Below are 17,051 nucleotides of genomic sequence, written 5' to 3'. Positions count from 1 at the left end.
GTTGGTGGCATGCCTACTGGGGAACAAGCATGGAGGCGTAAGTCCAATAATGATCACACTTGCAAATTTTGCTAGAAGGCTCTGGAGACAGATTTCCATATCGTTTTTCAGTGTGAATAGGCTAAACAATTATGGTTTGGATCACAAATCAGACTGAGAACTGAAGCACACCAAGGATGGACTCTAAAGCAGTGGATCTTACAATTTGTGGAGTGGGCAAAGAACATATTGAAAATGATAAGGAGCTTTAGTATGGAGACATTCACTCCTTAATTCTTTTACAGCATATCTGGATGAGTAGAAATGAACTTTGGTTTGAAAGGAAATCACATGTGGCCAGAAACATCTATGAGAGGATTGGAAGGAAAACTGAAAAAGAGATTAAAACCTTCCAAAAAGAAAATAATCAGGAGAAAGATAAACTTTTAGATTCATGCGTGCGTAGAGTTTAATACTTAACTAAAATGTATTGGATGTGTCTCTTATACCATATGGAATAAATTATTCTTTGATGATGGTGCCTATGACATGTTTTATGGTAAAGGAGCTGCTGCTGCAGTTTGTCTGGGGCCAGATTATCAAATGCTAGGTATGGTCTACAAAAAATTTAAGACAGGGAGTGCTATAAAGGAAGAATGCATTGGAACTGAGATTGCAGTTGGGCTACTCAAGGACTTGTAGCTACACCACACTATGGTTCTAGGAGATAATAAATATTTGATGTAGATGTTCAAAGGGAATAGACTTAATCCTTAGGAGTGTTTATTTGTTTTGTCTCGGAAAACTCTCTAAACTATGATTTGATCTTTTGTTGGATTAAGAGATTATGTAAGGTAGTTTAATCGGGCACTCATGAAAATTGCATTGGGCAACCCCCCAAAAAAATATTACAAGTTTGCCATTTTCTAAAAAAAAAAATGTTTTGTGTTGGGCAACCCCCAATTACATCAAGATACTCAAAGACTCCCCCAAAGCTTCTCATTCTCATACACCCCCCACATTGAAAACTTAACAACTTAAATTTCCCTCCACATCTCAATCAAAACTCAAAACATTACTCATTATCATACATCCCCACATTGAAAATCCCTCCATATTTCAATCAAACTAAGTCAAAACACTACTCATTTAAGTTAAACCCATTTAAATAATTTGAAATTGACAAAACCCATTTAAGTAATTTGAAATTGAAATATCATCTAATTTGAAATGAAATATATTTTTAACTGAAAGTCAAAAAAAAAAAAAAAAAAAATCAAGTCATTGAAAGTCCAAAATCACAACTGTAACGAGACCCAAACGACCTTATCATATTATTGGGATTTACTTCCAATCGACGCCATGAGGTCGTTTAAGTATATAGCGGAGCGGTCTAACAATGTCGTTTGAGCCCAAAGTCTCAAACGACCTTATCATATCGGTAGGATGTACTTCCAATCGACGCCATGAGGTCGTTTGGAGACTCTCTTGGGCGATATGGCTGGGTCGTTTGGACTCAAAAAATTGAGAAGTTAATTTTGTTTTTTTTGTCACTTTTATATGCTTGATTAACCCTTAACCAAATACAAACAGCCGTGAAACTAAAAACCAAACTCAAAACCTACTTTCCAAATCAATCCCAACAATGGCCATTATCGATAATCCTTTAATCGATTATTCGAAACATTAAAATACTTGGTTGTTTCATTATTAATTTAAAATACTTGTGCAACCTTCTTTCTTGTCTCGTTGTTTGTGTGTGAAGAGAGATGAGAGTCGAGAGAGAAAAAGAGAAAATGACAATGGCGGTTTTTTCAATTTCTTTGTGTGAATAGAGTTGAGCCCGACAGAGATGATAAGGGCTGAATATATTTTTCGGTTTTTTTTAGGGGGGTTATTGGACCTAAGTGATTGGATTTGGTTGTTGGGCTTGGACCGGAGGCTGCACAATATAATTTGGTGGGTGTAGGATACAAGACCCTTATGGCCTTATGTAATGATGATGATAGAGCCCCCCTTGAGGGGACCTATAATTTTGTAACTTCTTTCAGAACAGGTTAATCGAAAAAAACAAAATTCCAAAATTTCGTCCTTGGTCCGTTCTCGGTACTTTGCCTACAGTACCCAAAAGGGGTGCAGATAAGAGTATAACACCCCACGGAACGTTTGTAATTAACCAGAGTCCCTGGGACCTGAAACCACGGATGATTATTAATTAATTAATTATTATTTAGTTGTGGGGTGGTTAATTCGCCCAGTTTAGATATTGGAAATCCATGATCAAGTGTTGTTGTTCGTGAATTCAATGGACCCTTCTTCTTCTTCTTCTTCTTCAATTCAATCCACTCCACCCAACCAAGTACAAGTTGTTGCTGACGATGAGTGGGGTAACTAACTTTTACTTTTGCATTACTTTAATAACTTTTATTATTCTATCTAAATCTTCTTTTATATTGCACATGGTTTCTGTGGATTATTATATATCTCTATCACTCCTCACTCTCCTGTTAACGGCTTTACCTTCTACTTCTTCTGCTTTAGCTTGTTTGATTTGTGTTGTTTTTCCTTGTTACTCTTTCTTGTCGTCCAAGACTTCGGCTAATAGCGTTGCAGTTTATGTTGTATAATCCACTATTTGTTTCTCCAGAAAAATGTCTGATAGTTTATGTTTGCACTACAATTCACCTTAAGGCGTTTGTTTCCTAGATGACATTTGGGGTATTATTGATGTGGGCTGGCATTTTCTTCCGGCAGTCGACACTAGAGGAGGTGTGTATATTTTATGGGACAAAGGGAAGGTTGAGGTGTTTGAAACTGCAGTGGGCACCTTTACAGTATCGGTCATTTGCCTCTTTAGGGGCGAGATTATGTGTAAAGTTGTGACCGGTGTGTATGGTCCGTCCAATGGTTTGAATATTCAAGAATTTTGGGCCGAATTGGATGATACTTTTGCTTTTGGGAGTGCTTACCCGTGGTGCATAGGTGGTGATTATAATGTCCTTCGGCTGTCGAGCGATAGGAGGGGCGGTTGTCATATTGATTCGAGGATGGTGAGTTTTGATGATTTTAGCACTCGTTGCGAGCTTCTGGACTTACCTCTTAAGGGAGGTCAATTTACGTGGTTTAGTAGGCAAGATAACCCCTCTCTCTCTAAACTTGATCGTTTTTTGGTAAGTGTTGATTGGGAGGAAGACTGGCCTTGTTTGTCTCAGAATGTTGTTCCTAGTTCGGCATCTGATCATCATCCCATTGTCCTTGATAATGAATGTGGGTCGCGAAGACCTACCCCGTTTAGGTTGGAACTCATGGTTTGACGACCCAAATTTTGAGTAGAATATTAAGGATTGGTGGAACTCGTTCTCTTTTGAAGGGCGACCTGGTGTTATCTTTTCAAAAAAGTTGAAGGTGCTTAAAGAAAAGATTAAGGTGTGGAATAGAGAGGTGTTTGGGAGAATGGATAGGTGGAAAGAAGAGCTTCTCAGGGATATTAGGGAGTTAGACTTGAAAGAGGAAGTGGATTTTCTTTCCGATGAAGAAAGAAATTTGAAGGCTAAGCTTAGAGCCGACTTTCAAGTCTCGGCAAGAAGAGAGGAAATTTTTTGGAAACAAAAAGCAAAGGTAAAGTTGACAATTGAGGACGAACAATGTACTAAATTTTTCCACCAACTGGCCAAAGCTAGAAACCGAGTTAATTTTTTGGAGAATTTGAGAATAGAAGGGCGTGAAATTACAGGATAGGATAACCTCAGAGAAGGTATTGTGGGTTACTATAGTCATTTGTATACTAAACCTGGTCGCTTTAGACTGACAATAGACGGTTTGTGTTTGGGTAGCATTTCCGATGAGGAGAAAAGATCTCTAGAGGGTCCTATTGAGGAGGATGAGGTGTGGGCAGCTATTGTTAGTTTGGGGGGAGATAGAGCCCCAGGACTAGATGGGTTTCCGATTGAGTTTTACAAAAGCTGTTGGGAGACTGTTCGTGTGGATTTTATGAGCATGGTGAAAGACTTCTTTGATATGGGTTTCCTTGCTCATCATTTGAATAACACGTTCATTGTTCTTATTCCTAAGGTTAGTGACGTGGATGATATTAGTGAGTGGAGACCGATTAGTTTGATTGGGAGTGCTTACAAGATTTTATCTAAGGTTTTGTCTTTGAGGATAAAAAAAGTTTTGTTTGAAATTATTTCTCAAGAGCAAGGGGCTTTCATTAGCGATAGACAGATTCTCGATGGAATCCTCATAGCTAATGAGACTATTGATGATAAACAAAAGAGTGGTGAGCCGGGTATTGTTTGTAAAGTTGATTTAACGAAGGCTTATGATCATGTTAGTTGGAGGTTCCTCAACTATGTCTTAGGGAGGATGGGGTTTGGGGCGAAATGGAGAAGATGGGTGTGGAAGTGTATATCGTCGGTATCCTTTTCAGTTATAGTAAATGGATCTCCAGCAGGTTTCTTTAAGAGTTCGAGAGGTATTAGGCAAGGTGATCCACTCTCTCCTCTCCTCTTTATTTTGGTGGTGGAAGTTTTCGGTAGAATGATTTCGAGAGCCAACTCGAGGGGTGGTTTTAGAGTGGGTAGTGACATGTTCCGCATTTCTCACCTCCAATTTGCTGATGATACTTTGATTTTTCTTGGAGCGGAGGTGGGTCAGGTTAGGTGGTTGAGGGGCATTCTTTGTTGTTTTGAGGCAGTTTTTGGGCTTCGTGTGAATCTTGCCTAGAGTAAGATGTATGGTGTGGGGAGTGTTCCCTTTTTGAGCCATCTTGCGTCGGTGTTAGATTGTCAAGCGGATTTGTTTTCTTGTATGTATTTGGGTTTTCCTCTTGGGGCCGACGTGCGTTCTAAATATATTTGGGTTCCTGTTATTGAGAGATTCCAACATAAGCTGGCAGGGTGGAGGTGTAGGTATCTCTCGAAAGGGGGTCGTTTGGTCTTGATTAAGAGCACTTTGTCCTCTCTTCCAGTATACTGTCTCTTTTTGTCATTCCCAAGAGAGTTGCTAATAGGATTGAGAGTATCATTAGGAATTTTTTATGAGATGATTCTGAGGAGCAACATAGGTATCATTTGGTTAGGTGGGAGATTCTTTGTTTGGCTAAAAACGTTGGTGGTTTGGGTTTGCGTAGTATGGTAGCGTTCAACGAAACGCTTTTGGGTAAGTGGTTATGACGTTTTGGGGAAGAGAGAAATAGTCTTTGGAGGAAGGTGGTTGTGTCTCGATTTGGGGAAAAATATTTTGGGTAGGAGAGTGGTCCGGTTTCCATACCTTATGAGTGTGGAGTGTGGAAGGCAATTCTTAAGGTGCTCCCTTTGTTCTTAATAGGTATTCGATGTAGTTTTGTAACTGGAGACGAGATTCTTTTTTGGGAGAATCATTGGACAGGTGGTGGTGCTTTAGCCTCTGCTTTTCCTTTGTTGTTTGGTCTATCCAGGTTCAAAGGGAAACCCATTTTTGATTGTATGGTTAGATCCGAGGGAGGCATATCTTGGAATCTTTGACTGTGCAGGGCTTTGAATGATTGGGAAATTGGAGACCTAGCTTCACTGATGGCAAGGCTTGATGTGGCTATCCCGAATGCACAAAATGGTGATATAAGAGTGTGGTGTCCCAGCAATAAAGGTATCTTTTCGGTTAAGTCTTTTTATTTTTCTATCATTTCTTGGTTGTCTAATGCTAATAGTCCTAGCCCCATTCCTGAATTCCCTGGGACTATAATTTGGAAATCCAAAATTCCCTCCAAGATTGCTTTTTTTGCATGGTGTGCTTTCTTGGAACGCATCATTACCATTGATAACCTTAGGCGTCGGAAAATGTGTTTGGTCAATTATTGTCAATTGTGTAGAAAAGATGGTGAGTCTATGAATCATGAACTTCTTTGGTGTTCTTTTTCTTGGAAAATATGATTTGCTTTTCTTTTAGAGTCTGGAATGACTTGGGTATGCCCGGGCCGGGTATTGGATTTGCTTAAAGGTTGGAGTCATGGTACTTTCTCTTCTTCTGGAAATCGCATGTGGAGCTTATTACCTTTTGTGATGATGTGGGGCATTTGGCTAGAGCGAAACCGTCGTCACTTTGATGGCATCTCTATTTCGCATAAGAAGACAATTCTCTCGATAAAAGCTTTGTTATTTCGGTGGTCTAAAGTCTTCAAAGAGTTTAGAGGATGTTTCTTTGAGTATTTTGTTGCTAGGTGGGATCGTCTTATGTCAGGAGTTTTTTGTTTTTTCTTCTTATGTTTTGTTTCATCGCTTGTAAATATTTATTTTTCGGTTGTTCTCTTGTAATGTAGGCCTTCTCAGCCTACTTTTCTTTTATTAATGGAATATCACTTTTACCGAGCAAAAAAAAAAAAAAAAAAAAGGTGTTTGTTTCCTAGGATCCACCCTGACGATTTGTGGCAAATTGGAGCTGAATTCAAAGTGAATTGAGAGAAAATTTGTGGATGTACATGAAAATGTGTCCACAGTACAACAAAGTCTGGTTGGTCCAGATAAACCCCTAATCCATGTCAACCAATTTATTTTCTTTTTCCCAAAAATTAAAGATAAGAAACTTTGAGAAAGAAGAAAAATTACCCAATCATCTCCTCTGATCTGAAATCACCTCCCACACATGTACAATGGTCGGAGAAATCGGACTTCGCAATCATTTCGGTGTTTTTGTTCATGGTGTATTGCTCTCAAAACCTTTTGTTTTGAAATCTCAATATCAGGTTTTAGTTTCTGTGTAAAGATAGGAACTGGTATTCTAAACGTAAAATTTGAAGATAAGAACAAACAGTGAGTTTAATGTGGTCACTCTTTCAGGAATTTTTCCACCCCGTATTAGCAACTCTTTGTTGCTGTAACATCCATTTGAGTGTACTTGAATTTTCAATTAAAACTGTGACCTACCTTTGTTTTGATTGAAGAACTAAGAATCCAAGATAAGTAAACCCATTTTGCACAAGTTAGAACTTAGCTATTTTGTTTTTGATCAACAACTTAACCTTAGTGATACAAAAACCCACTGAAACTCAAGTCCCATGAATAAGGTTTGATTTTGACAAAGAATAAGCAGCGCTAGAGGTAATTTCAATCGGAAAAGATGGTTAAGGCTTTTTTCAAATTTCTATATAATTTTCTGGTCTGTACTTGTTGTAGAAAAGGAAAATAGGTTAGATGATGTAGCTTAGAGGTTATGTCGACCAACGAGACTTTGATGTCATGTGGACAGATTTATTATGTATTTCCCTAAATCTGCTCTCAAGTGAATTGGGTCTTTCTTCTGCTTACCCATTGATCCTCGAACGTGTGAGATCTAAAATTACACAACCCTATGTATAAATTGAAAATTTCTCAATGTTGTTGTTATTGTTTTAAAATTTAAATTGCTTCCACTCAGTCTCATTATTGCTTACACTCCTATCACCCCAAGCCACATCTTATTGAATCACATCAAATTGTTCCATACACCGGCATTCCCTTTGCAATGCTATTCTTCAGATCTAGGTTACATTGACACTCCGTATCGGACACGGATAAGAATTGTCGGACACGGCAAAATATCAAAATTCGAGATAAATTACATGCAATATGTGTCCGACACATACACGTGGATACGTATCCGACACGGATTTTTTTCAAAATATGGCGTGTCCATATAACCTAGCTTCAGATGAATGTATGCCATGATTCCTCTGTTGCATGGGTACGCCCTAATTTCCTCTGTATCGCGTACCCGTGTCGTGCGGACACGGATACGGACAGGGACACCTGGACACAAGCAAAACAGTACCCTAATTCTCAAATCTCGCCGTGTCCAAATCGTCGTATCCGTGTCCAAACCAGACACTCGTCCCGTACCCATGCAACACAGCATGATACACTTATTCAGTTGTTTTACTTTTACTATTTTAGATTTTCAAAATATTACCCAAACTAAGTTAACTTTTGTTTATTCTTTTATACAATCAGCTGGTTTTTTGTACTTAAATTAGTATACTGTGAGTTGATAAAAATAAACCATTCCTTACTTACAGAATTAAAATTCTTGCTTAGAGCATCAGCAGTTTTCCCTTTTAGAGACTATCATTATCAAGTGTGATGATATAACCCATTCTTCCATTTTATGCATTTTTTCTGTTGCACAGTAAGTGTAAAACGATAATTAATGTAGCATGTATGTACTATTTGGTGCTGCTGGTGCCCCTTAGTGATTGGGATCAAGAATCTCCTTGAAATCCGCAAGGTCAACTGTTGCTGTAAGGACATTGAGTTCTGATGGGCATGTTGATATTTTTCGTTCCTGTTTTAGTAATTAGGTTTGTATATATTAGGGCTTTGTCCTGTGATCAGCACGGTCATAAGTATTCAGTATGTTGTCCTCTCCTCCATGAATATTTTGAAATTAAAACTTTACCTTAGTGAGATATACTTCCTAGTTCTGCTTGTATAATTGACCCTTATAGTTGAGTCCAACTCTTTTTTTATTTTTTAAATTTGTTTTAGCACCTCTCAACTAAGAATAGATTCACAAATGAGAAGTTGGCAACTATAGTGTCTTTTTAGGTCAAAAGAGTCGATATGTGTGAGCCATCAGTACTCTCTTTCTTTGGATGTTTGTGATGTGTTGTGTGGTCTCTCTCAGCCGTTACAATTGTATCTCCTCATGGTGGACTTTAGAGGCCTTGCTACATGTTGGCTTGGAATAGGACACATGTACATGATTTTGTTTAGGTATAATATTGTGGTGCCATAGTACATCAATGATCCAGGAGGACCATCTGGGGGAAAGCAGGGATACCCCCCGTGAACATGAGGAAAGACATCTGAAAATTGTTGGAAATTAAACCGAAGTAATAAATACAGTAGTTTCTAGAGTTCATGTACCTAGTTGAGAGTAAAATATCTAGATCCTAAGAGTCAAATTATTAAGTATTATGCATGTGCCTGTGTGTTTCTGAGTTTCTATACAAGTCATGTATTCTAGTCTTTGTTAAGTAAGAAGTCCAGAGAAGTTTCAGAGTTAGTTTGTTCTCCTTGTGTTCTGAATTTAGTCTATCACAACGAAAATGGAGTAGGAGGTCAATGGAATTTAACTGCAGGATAACTGTCGGAAGTTGATAGTTTGAATTATTTCTTCACAAGTTTTGAGCTATATATCAGTTTGAGCTAATTCTCACCGTAAGCATTGTAACTGTAGACTGTAGTTTAAGAAAACGCATTGAGGCTTAACACTCAATGGCACCTCAAGGCCTCACCTAGAAAATTGCATTGAGACTATAGCCTCATGCCCTTACCACGGTTAAAATAGGCTTACCCTTGAGGCTCAAGGTGAGTATAACCTTTATGCACACATGAAAATAGTAACCCGTTACTATAGGAGATCTACAGTTTTGCAATTTCTTATCACCTTTTTTGTCTTTATCCCCCTCACTGTTATGTATCCACTATATTGAGTCTCATTTGAGTAACAAAACAACTTAGGTCCAGGTAAGTATTACATTTATGCTCTGGACCCTCATCCCCTTTTTGAATGATTTGTTATTTGCTACTCTTCTACTTTTCTATTGCTATATCTAGTGTTCATCTCCAACTTATTAACTTCCTATAGCTATGGCCTCGATAACTTATGATGTTCTTTCAGTGCTATGACTACATACTTTGTTCAAGTTCAATATGGAGCTCGACAATGTTATTCAGTGTAAACAATAGTGCCAATAATTTCTTGGCTTCTTTTAGTCATTTATTTCTTATCGTATGTAGTTTCTGGAATTCTTGTTTTATGTAAGTATTTTCTAGAATCTTTCAAACACATACTTCTTTTTAACATTTAGGATTACCCGTGGTATGCCTTTGAGGGCTCACTTTGGACATTAAGAGGAGGTACCCGCTGTCGAGGCTTAAAAGCATATTTTAGCTGTTGATAATAGGGTTGTGAGTGCAATGAAGTTTAATTACTAAGTTCAGTAAGTTGTATTAATAGTGTTCTTGAGAGTAAGTTACTAAGGTTAGCAAAAACAAAGAGAGTAAGTTACTAAGTTGTAAGATTCAACACTCTTTACCTATGTAACGTGGACACTTAATACTCCAAATATCTGTGTCCCACGCACAGACACCCGTGTCCGACACACAAGCAGCGCATCATGCATTTACGATTTTAAACTAGGGGTTCTTTTAAATCCTAAAAGGACTAAGAACATAATCTATCAACATAGTTGCAACTCCATGATATGCCACATTCACAGTAGTTTATTTGTGAGGCGCTTTGTAAGGTCTTGACTCTTGAACCCAAGAACTAGTCTTGTAATTCTGTAACTAATGAATAGTAATAGTTCTCTTTTTAATTAGCTGTGTCCCTGTCTCCTACTTCACATAGGTCGCCGTGTCGGAGACTCCGTATCCATGTCGGACACTGACATGCGTATCAGTGTCAACTGCGACTTAGCCCTTTACTAACAAAGAACCTAGGGATTAGCTAAATTAGTGAAAATCAGTAGTTGAAAGATTTTCTTTGTCCATAGATGTGCTTATACAGGATTATGGTGTCGGGTCTAGAGGAAGGTCCTACGCAAAGTAAGTGTCAATAAGGCATATGATCTGCATTCTGTACTTAGTCTAGACGTGTAGTGCCATACTAATAGTTGATTAGCAACAAGAAGAGTATATTTTTCATACTGACAAAAAGCAAAGTAGCAAGGTGTACACAGAATCAATCGACAAGCATGAATGTGAAGCCATTGACTCAATTCCATCTGTTAGAAAGGAGAGACCATACTACCTTTACATCTGATACCTTCCACAACATTTCAGTTTCTTGCAGTTTGTTTAATTTTTTTTAGTTGCATCTTATTGTTCATCTATGCACTCTTCTTGTGCTCACATCTATTTATATATTTAATGATTAAATTTGGAATATAAGTTTCCTTTGGCTAGCATATCAATAAGACAATAACAAAAACCTTATCCCATATGTTTAGGCCAGGAGCAAGATCCTGTTCTTGAATTGGTTTTATCCAATTTTGTTTCTGATAACTCATGTCCTTGACGTTGACCTAAGTGAAATCCATCTCATCTTCAGTACCTGTTGCTCATTTCCAAGTCTGAATGAATAAAATATCATCACCTTTTTTTTTGTGCAAATGTTTTCTTCATTCGCCCTAGTCCATGTTATGATTGTATGTGTTAGCGTGGCATATCTTTACATTATATCTCTGTTTATTGTTTACTGTTTAATTTTTAATTTTTGTTTCTTCTTTCAGATACTGATGGCTTCGTAATTCCAAGTCTGGGGATAGAAAACTCAGAGGTGAGTGAACCAGATGTTCCAGAAATAAAAGAGAAGCCTACTTCTCCCAAGGTATGTGCCAAATATTCTTTTCCTTTTAAGGAAGAAAAGAGTACTAAAATCTTCCAGTTTTCAATTTTCCAAGCTATCTTTCTGTGCCTTACCCCTTGCGTTTGAGTTCGTGTATTGAGTTTCAGTTCAAGATTATGGATTTCAATTTTCGCCTGGACAGGTCACTAAAGAAGAGGAGAAAATCTACTTGGGGCCACACGGCGCACCTCCTTCACAAGTGAAACAGCAAGAGCAAAACACGACAGGCCGAAAGCAGCGGTTCAAGCAGAAGCTGAGGGAAGCTGACAAGAAAGGTACAGGGATTGGAAGGGAGAATAAGGTGGAGAGTCTTCGAGAGCTTGTTGGCAGCAACAAGGGAAATGCTACGATGCCAAAGAGTTCTCCAAGGGATTGGCTCGATCCACATTGCCATGAGTCTCAGTTTCAGAGGTCTTACTCTCAATAAGTGGTTTGTTTAAGATACTTATTAAGGCTTGTACTTTTTTAGGTTACTGTTACTGAAAACCGTAAGGTTGCAAGTTGATCACTATGAATATAATGTACCTTTTGGACTTTGTTACTGAATGAAGGGATATAAACCCCCTTTAATCTTGCTTGCAAATAAGATAATCCATAATCGTGCATTGACTACTGAAGGTAAAAATGTACTTTTCTTGCTATTTGCAGCCTACTTTAAGCAATGCTAGCCGCCTACTTCTGGACCAGCCAATTCAGGTGATCATTCCATCTACTGGTATAAATCTTATCCACGACTCTGGACCAGCCAATTCAGGTGATCATTCCATCTACTGGTATAAATCTTATCCACGACTTTGATATTGAAATTGAAAGGAATCCTCAAACGAGTTACAGGAGGATTGCATCAAGAACAAACAGTAAAATGGATAATAAAAAGAAAAAGTCAAAATTATAGATTCTTTGACACATTGTCATATGTTGCGCTCTTCATCGTGCTGCTGTGGTCTTATACCTCCTCATCGAATTGGCACTTTGATCCATCCATTGGCGAAACCAAGTGCTAATATGACAAAAGGGGTAGACATACCAAATAGGATGATGTACGGTAGTGGCGTTTTCATGGGATTTTCTCCCTTTCCTTCTCCGGCTGCCCGCCAGTACCTTCAGATGCAATTTTTTGTTATTATTAGTAACTCAGTGCTCTACTCTGAACTGTCTATGCTTTCCCCGCCATCATATAATCGCAGGAAATTTAGTTTCCAATTTTCCGTCATATGATTGCAGGAAAGACATGAAAAGTTGTTTAGTCGTGTGAATGAAAAAAACACTCAGTGGAGAGAGAAAGTAAAACAAATATATGTACGCAAATAAAAACAAATATATGTACGCAAATAAATTTGAATGCAAATACAAAATCTAGGAATGTACGCGCGGAGTAGTCTTGAATTGAACCATTTTTTTTCTATCTTCAATGAATCATATATATAAATAAATAAAGGTTGAACAGAACAAGTAGTCAGATTGGTAACCCCTCCGTTAATTATCACTTCCCAAGCTTTGGTATTTGCATGATCACCTAAAAGAATGATTGAAAGGAAGTAGAAGATGGTAAAATTATTTATCCAAAATTCTATAGCAACCGAATGTTTTGAACCGAATTTGTGAACACAGACATGGCACTCATCAGGCAGGAGGTGCGTGTGTATTGGTCAAAGAAGTACTGAAAATCAAGGTCTCTCTGCTTGCCACGTCAGTGTGTTCACAAATTCGATTCAAAAGTGTGAGTTGCTGTAGAAACACTCATTATTTATTGAGATTGATTTTAGATTTGAAATTTAATGGGTTATCATTGATCAGTGTAAGAATAAATATACGGTAACAACGTAAGATATGCAAGAGTGCTCACTGTTCAGGTTCTTGTTCTCTAGTGATGAACTTCTTCTTCCCTGCTCCTTTGGTATTGCCATCTCCCCCACCTACACAACCCATTGCCATCTAAGCCTTGTTTGGCCAAACACGTACACAACAATATAACAATGGCTGACATTAATCAAAACAAAGTTCAAAGCAAGATATTGACAATCATATAGTCATCTTACCTAATTGTGCATGAACTTTGAAACTTTTGGACCTTCTCTTAGTAGGTGAATAAAAAAGAGTGCAAGGGTGACCAGATGGCAATGAGTTTGGAAGGAGGGAAGGGAGAAGTAATGAGGATGCAAGAGTCATATTAGCCATTTTTCACTCTTCTTTTTTTTTTGATAGGAATTTTTTACTCTCTTCTAATATGATCTGCACTTGATCATCACATATATCTTATCTATCTATTCAGGAAATGAAGTTGTATGAATCTAATCCTATCTATTCAGGAAATGACCACCATACCCACTCTCTCACACCCTGTACATGCTTAGAGCCTTAAACATCTTATACTTATACCGTCCAATCGCAGGTAAGCATTGAAAATCATGAAATATATAGTTTAAGGCCACATAACCACGTCAGAGTCCAGGATGCATTGGCGCATATATTGTAGTTATTTAAGGCCACAGGGTAGAGTCGTTGGGTGTATTGTTAATTACCTCATCCTTTTGTGGTACTTAATATAACAAGTTAACGACAAACTGACACAAGCAAGGCGGCAGTCAGGTATATTATTATATATTGTTGTTTTGGTATACGAACCTCTAAATGTTATATTTCGTCTTTACACGTGTGTAGGTAATTTGGAGGACAGTGGGCATCCATCTAAAATACTTTAAAGATTACACCTCTCATCTACAGTGGGGCAACAATATTTTATTATTTTTTAATGTATCTCTTAGTTACTTGGTCATTTATTATTTGTCCTTCTATTTTTTGATTATTTACCTAATTTACCCTATTTAAAAGAGAGAAACAGAAAAGTTGTTGGGCATAAAAAAGAGAGATATGGTTGGGTGAGAGGAAAGAGAGAAACGTGCATAGCACGTGCACCATTCTAGTGTTTATAATGTCTAACTTTACACGTGTGTAGGTAATTTGGAGGAGAGTGGGCATCCATGTTTATAATAGGTTGCATCCATGTTTGACTCATCTGAGTGTCAGAGAGTAGCATAAGTCGGTAACTTTTAGGACGTGCTCATTTTGGTAAGTGAGCCGATAAACTACGTCACAGTTCGGTGTTTGGGTCGCGAGGTACGCCAAGCTATCAGCATGGCGATTCTCTTCTCGTAGGAAATATTGTATGGTGACTCTTTTGAAAGACGGTAATAATTGATCTACAACTTGAAGGTACTTAGAAATGTTACCTTCATTGGTGGTGTATTCATGGGTGACCTGGCGAACTACCAGTTGTGAATCGCTAAAGACCTTGAGCTCCTGCACATCAAGTTTAATGTCATATGGAGTCCCATGATCAGGGCTTCGTACTCCACTTCATTGTTGGAGGTCGCGAAATTGATGCGAACTGACTTCTCCATCATAGAATCATCTGGTGACACTAGGACTACTTCGACACCACTGCCCCCTAGATTGCTAGCTCCATCCACGAATAGTGACCATACCGATAGGTCTAGTTGTTTAGAAGTTGGGGCGGTGTCTTCTGGTTCCCAGTTCAGATTGTCAACTGGGAAATCTGCTAAGAAATCAGCAACGACCTGACCCTTCTGAGAGGTTCTTGGGGTGAATTCAATGTGGTGTTCACCGAGTTCTTCTACCCATACTGCCATGCGAGTCGTCTTGTTGACTTTAAGAAGTATTTTCTTTAGTGGCAGGTCGGCGAGCACTTTGATTGGGTGCGCTTGGAAGTAAGGCCTGAAGTTTCTTGCTGAATAAAGTAGTGCCAGTACTGCCTTTTCAATATGGGAGTAGTTCTTTTCTGTTGGCAACAATGTCTTGCTAGTGAAGTAGATTGGTTTCTCTGTGTTCTGTTCCTCTTTGAAGAGAACTGAACCGATAAAGCAAAGTCGAAACTTGACTAGATGCTTGCCCGCAAATTCACCATCAATCGGTTTTGCCATCACAGGTGTGGTGTTGTCAAATAGTCCTTGAGAGTAGAGAACGCTTGGTGGCATTGGTCATTCCATGAGAATTGTTCACCTTTCTTGAGGATTTGTAGGAAAGGTCGGCACTTGTCTGATGCTCTCGATATGAATCGGTTGAGGGCGTCCACCATTCCTAACAATTTCTATATTTGTTGCTTTGTTTTTGGGTCGGGCATATCCAAGAACGCTCGAATCTGGTCCGGGTTCGCTTCTATCCCTCGTTGAGATACTTGATACCCCAGAAATTTCCCGGAGGACACATCGAAGATGCATTTCTCTGGGTTGAGCTTCATCTGAGTTCGCTTGAGTCTGGAGAACACTTGTTCGAGATGATCTAAATGATCTCCAGATTTCTTACTTTTTACAACCATGTCGTCTATGTAAACCTCCATGGTGTCTCCTAACATGTCCTGGAACATTTCGGTGACCAATCGTTGGTAGGTCGCTCCAGCATTTTTTAGGCCGAACGGGAGTACGTTGTAACAGTAGATGGCCTGTTCTGTTACGAACGATGTTTTCTCTTGGTTTTCTTCTGCGAGTGGGATCTGGTTGTAGCCACTGTAGGCATCCATGAATGACATGAGTTCGTGGCCAGCGGTTTGGTCCACGAGTTGGTCAATTCTTGGTAAGGAGAAACCATCTTTAAGGGTTTTTTGGTTGGCATTGGTGAAGTCGACACGTGAACTGTGCCGTTCTTTTTTTGGCACTGTTACTATGTTAGCAATCCATTCGGGGTATTCCACCTCTCTAATGAAGCCTACTTTTTTGAGATTGTCGATCTTGTCGTGTATTGCTTTTTTGAACCTAAGAGATAGTTTCCTAGGTCGTTGGCGAACTGGCTTAGCATTAGGGTTAACATTTAACTTATGACATGCAATATTGGGATCAATTCCAGGCACATCGATATACGACCAACCAAAAACATCTTTATTTAATGATAAAAAGCTTACAAGTTGTGCCTTGAAAGTAGAATCAAGGTTAACTCCTACATAAACGAACTTGGGGTCGTCCTCAGTTCCTAGGTTGACTTTTTCCTTCATCTCGGTCTGAGTAGCCGTTTCAGTGGGTTGAGCGACCTCTGGAGTCTTGGTCCCTTGAGGTGTCTCTTTCACTGGAAAGGGTGGGGCGACCTCTGGGGTCTGGACTTCTGGGGGGACGTTTTTGACCGAGCCCCCACTGTTCTCTTTAATGAGCTCGCTGCGGGGGGTATTGGTCAAGGTCTTGACCTCAGAGATGAAGTCTTCTACCAGGTTGGTTTTGGTGATCTCGCCTTTGTTTTTGAGTGAAGCCCCAGCGGGCTTGCTAACTGAGTGGATCTGATTACAGTTGTGAGCGTCGAGTTGGTTGCTGCGGAGCTCCATCATGCCTCTGGGGCAGGGGAAACGCAACACTTGATGAAGTGTTGATGGGCTTACATCTTGTGGATCCAACGACGACCTAGTATAGCAGTATAGGACAAGTTGACATCCAGAACGCTGAAGCGTTTGTTGATGCTGACCTTGTCTTCATGTGATCCCACCGAGACAGGTAGAATGATGTCACCTATTAGATTAGCTCATGATCCGTTAAAGCCATAGAGGGGGGCTATTGGATCGACCATAACTGATTTGGGCAAGTTCATCTCCTTCAGAGTTCGATAGAATAGGATATCGCACGAACTACCTAGATCGATCAGGACGCGTTTAACAATCCAGTCGCTGATTTTGACATGGACTACCAAGGCATCATTATGTGGGAGGTACA

At 39.1% G+C, this 17,051-nt stretch overlaps 2 protein-coding genes across 4 annotated transcripts; one reads left to right on the top strand and one right to left on the bottom strand.

Moving 5' to 3' along the window:
- The first annotated feature begins 2,043 nt into the window (after positions 1–2,043).
- Positions 2,044–12,242, top strand: LOC147504019 (Na-translocating NADH-quinone reductase subunit A). Of its 3 annotated transcripts, XM_086557125.1 has the most exons (4): positions 2,078–2,366; positions 11,228–11,325; positions 11,486–11,754; positions 11,992–12,242. In XM_086557125.1, the coding sequence occupies exons 1-4, from the start codon at positions 2,285–2,287 to the stop codon at positions 11,999–12,001; spliced, it is 459 nt and encodes a 152-aa protein (XP_086413251.1). In that variant the 5' UTR covers positions 2,078–2,284; the 3' UTR covers positions 12,002–12,242. The 3 variants fall into 3 exon arrangements, with proteins under 3 accessions (XP_086413250.1, XP_086413251.1, XP_086413252.1); XM_086557124.1 differs by lacking the exon at positions 11,992–12,242 and having other exon boundaries at positions 2,044–2,366; positions 11,486–11,879; XM_086557126.1 differs by lacking the exons at positions 2,078–2,366; positions 11,992–12,242 and adding an exon at positions 2,464–5,604 and having other exon boundaries at positions 11,486–11,879.
- On the bottom strand, positions 12,115–13,521 carry LOC147504018 (uncharacterized). The gene is made up of 3 exons (XM_086557127.1): positions 13,383–13,521; positions 13,190–13,259; positions 12,115–12,444 (listed from the first exon to the last, which is right to left on the bottom strand). Exons 1-3 carry the CDS (start codon positions 13,519–13,521, stop codon positions 12,300–12,302), a joined length of 354 nt encoding a protein of 117 aa, XP_086413253.1. The 3' UTR covers positions 12,115–12,299.
- Positions 13,522–17,051: the final 3,530 nt, after the last annotated feature.

Source organism: Coptis chinensis, chromosome 4, assembly GCF_015680905.1.
Source record: "Coptis chinensis isolate HL-2020 chromosome 4, ASM1568090v1, whole genome shotgun sequence".
Lineage (NCBI taxonomy): Eukaryota > Viridiplantae > Streptophyta > Magnoliopsida > Ranunculales > Ranunculaceae > Coptis > Coptis chinensis.
The sequence above is the reverse complement of the archived record's forward strand: the minus strand, read 5'-3'. Positions and strand labels throughout refer to the sequence as shown.

Bases quoted from the DNA above. Each gene is read 5' to 3' on its own strand.
- LOC147504018 (XM_086557127.1), bottom strand. From the start codon at position 13,521: ATGGCTAATATGACTCTTGCATCCTCATTACTTCTCCCTTCCCTCCTT. The intron at 13,260-13,382 runs GTAAGATGACTA...TGGGTTGTGTAG, and splicing joins CAAAGTTCATGCACAATTAG to GTGGGGGAGATGGCAATACC. The intron at 12,445-13,189 runs GTGAGCACTCTT...TTGCATCTGAAG, and splicing joins AGAGAACAAGAACCTGAACA to GTACTGGCGGGCAGCCGGAG.
- LOC147504019 (XM_086557124.1), top strand. From the start codon at position 2,285: ATGGACCCTTCTTCTTCTTCTTCTTCTTCAATTCAATCCACTCCACCC. The intron at 2,367-11,227 runs GTAACTAACTTT...TTCTTCTTTCAG, and splicing joins TGTTGCTGACGATGAGTGGG to ATACTGATGGCTTCGTAATT. The intron at 11,326-11,485 runs GTATGTGCCAAA...TCGCCTGGACAG, and splicing joins AGAAGCCTACTTCTCCCAAG to GTCACTAAAGAAGAGGAGAA.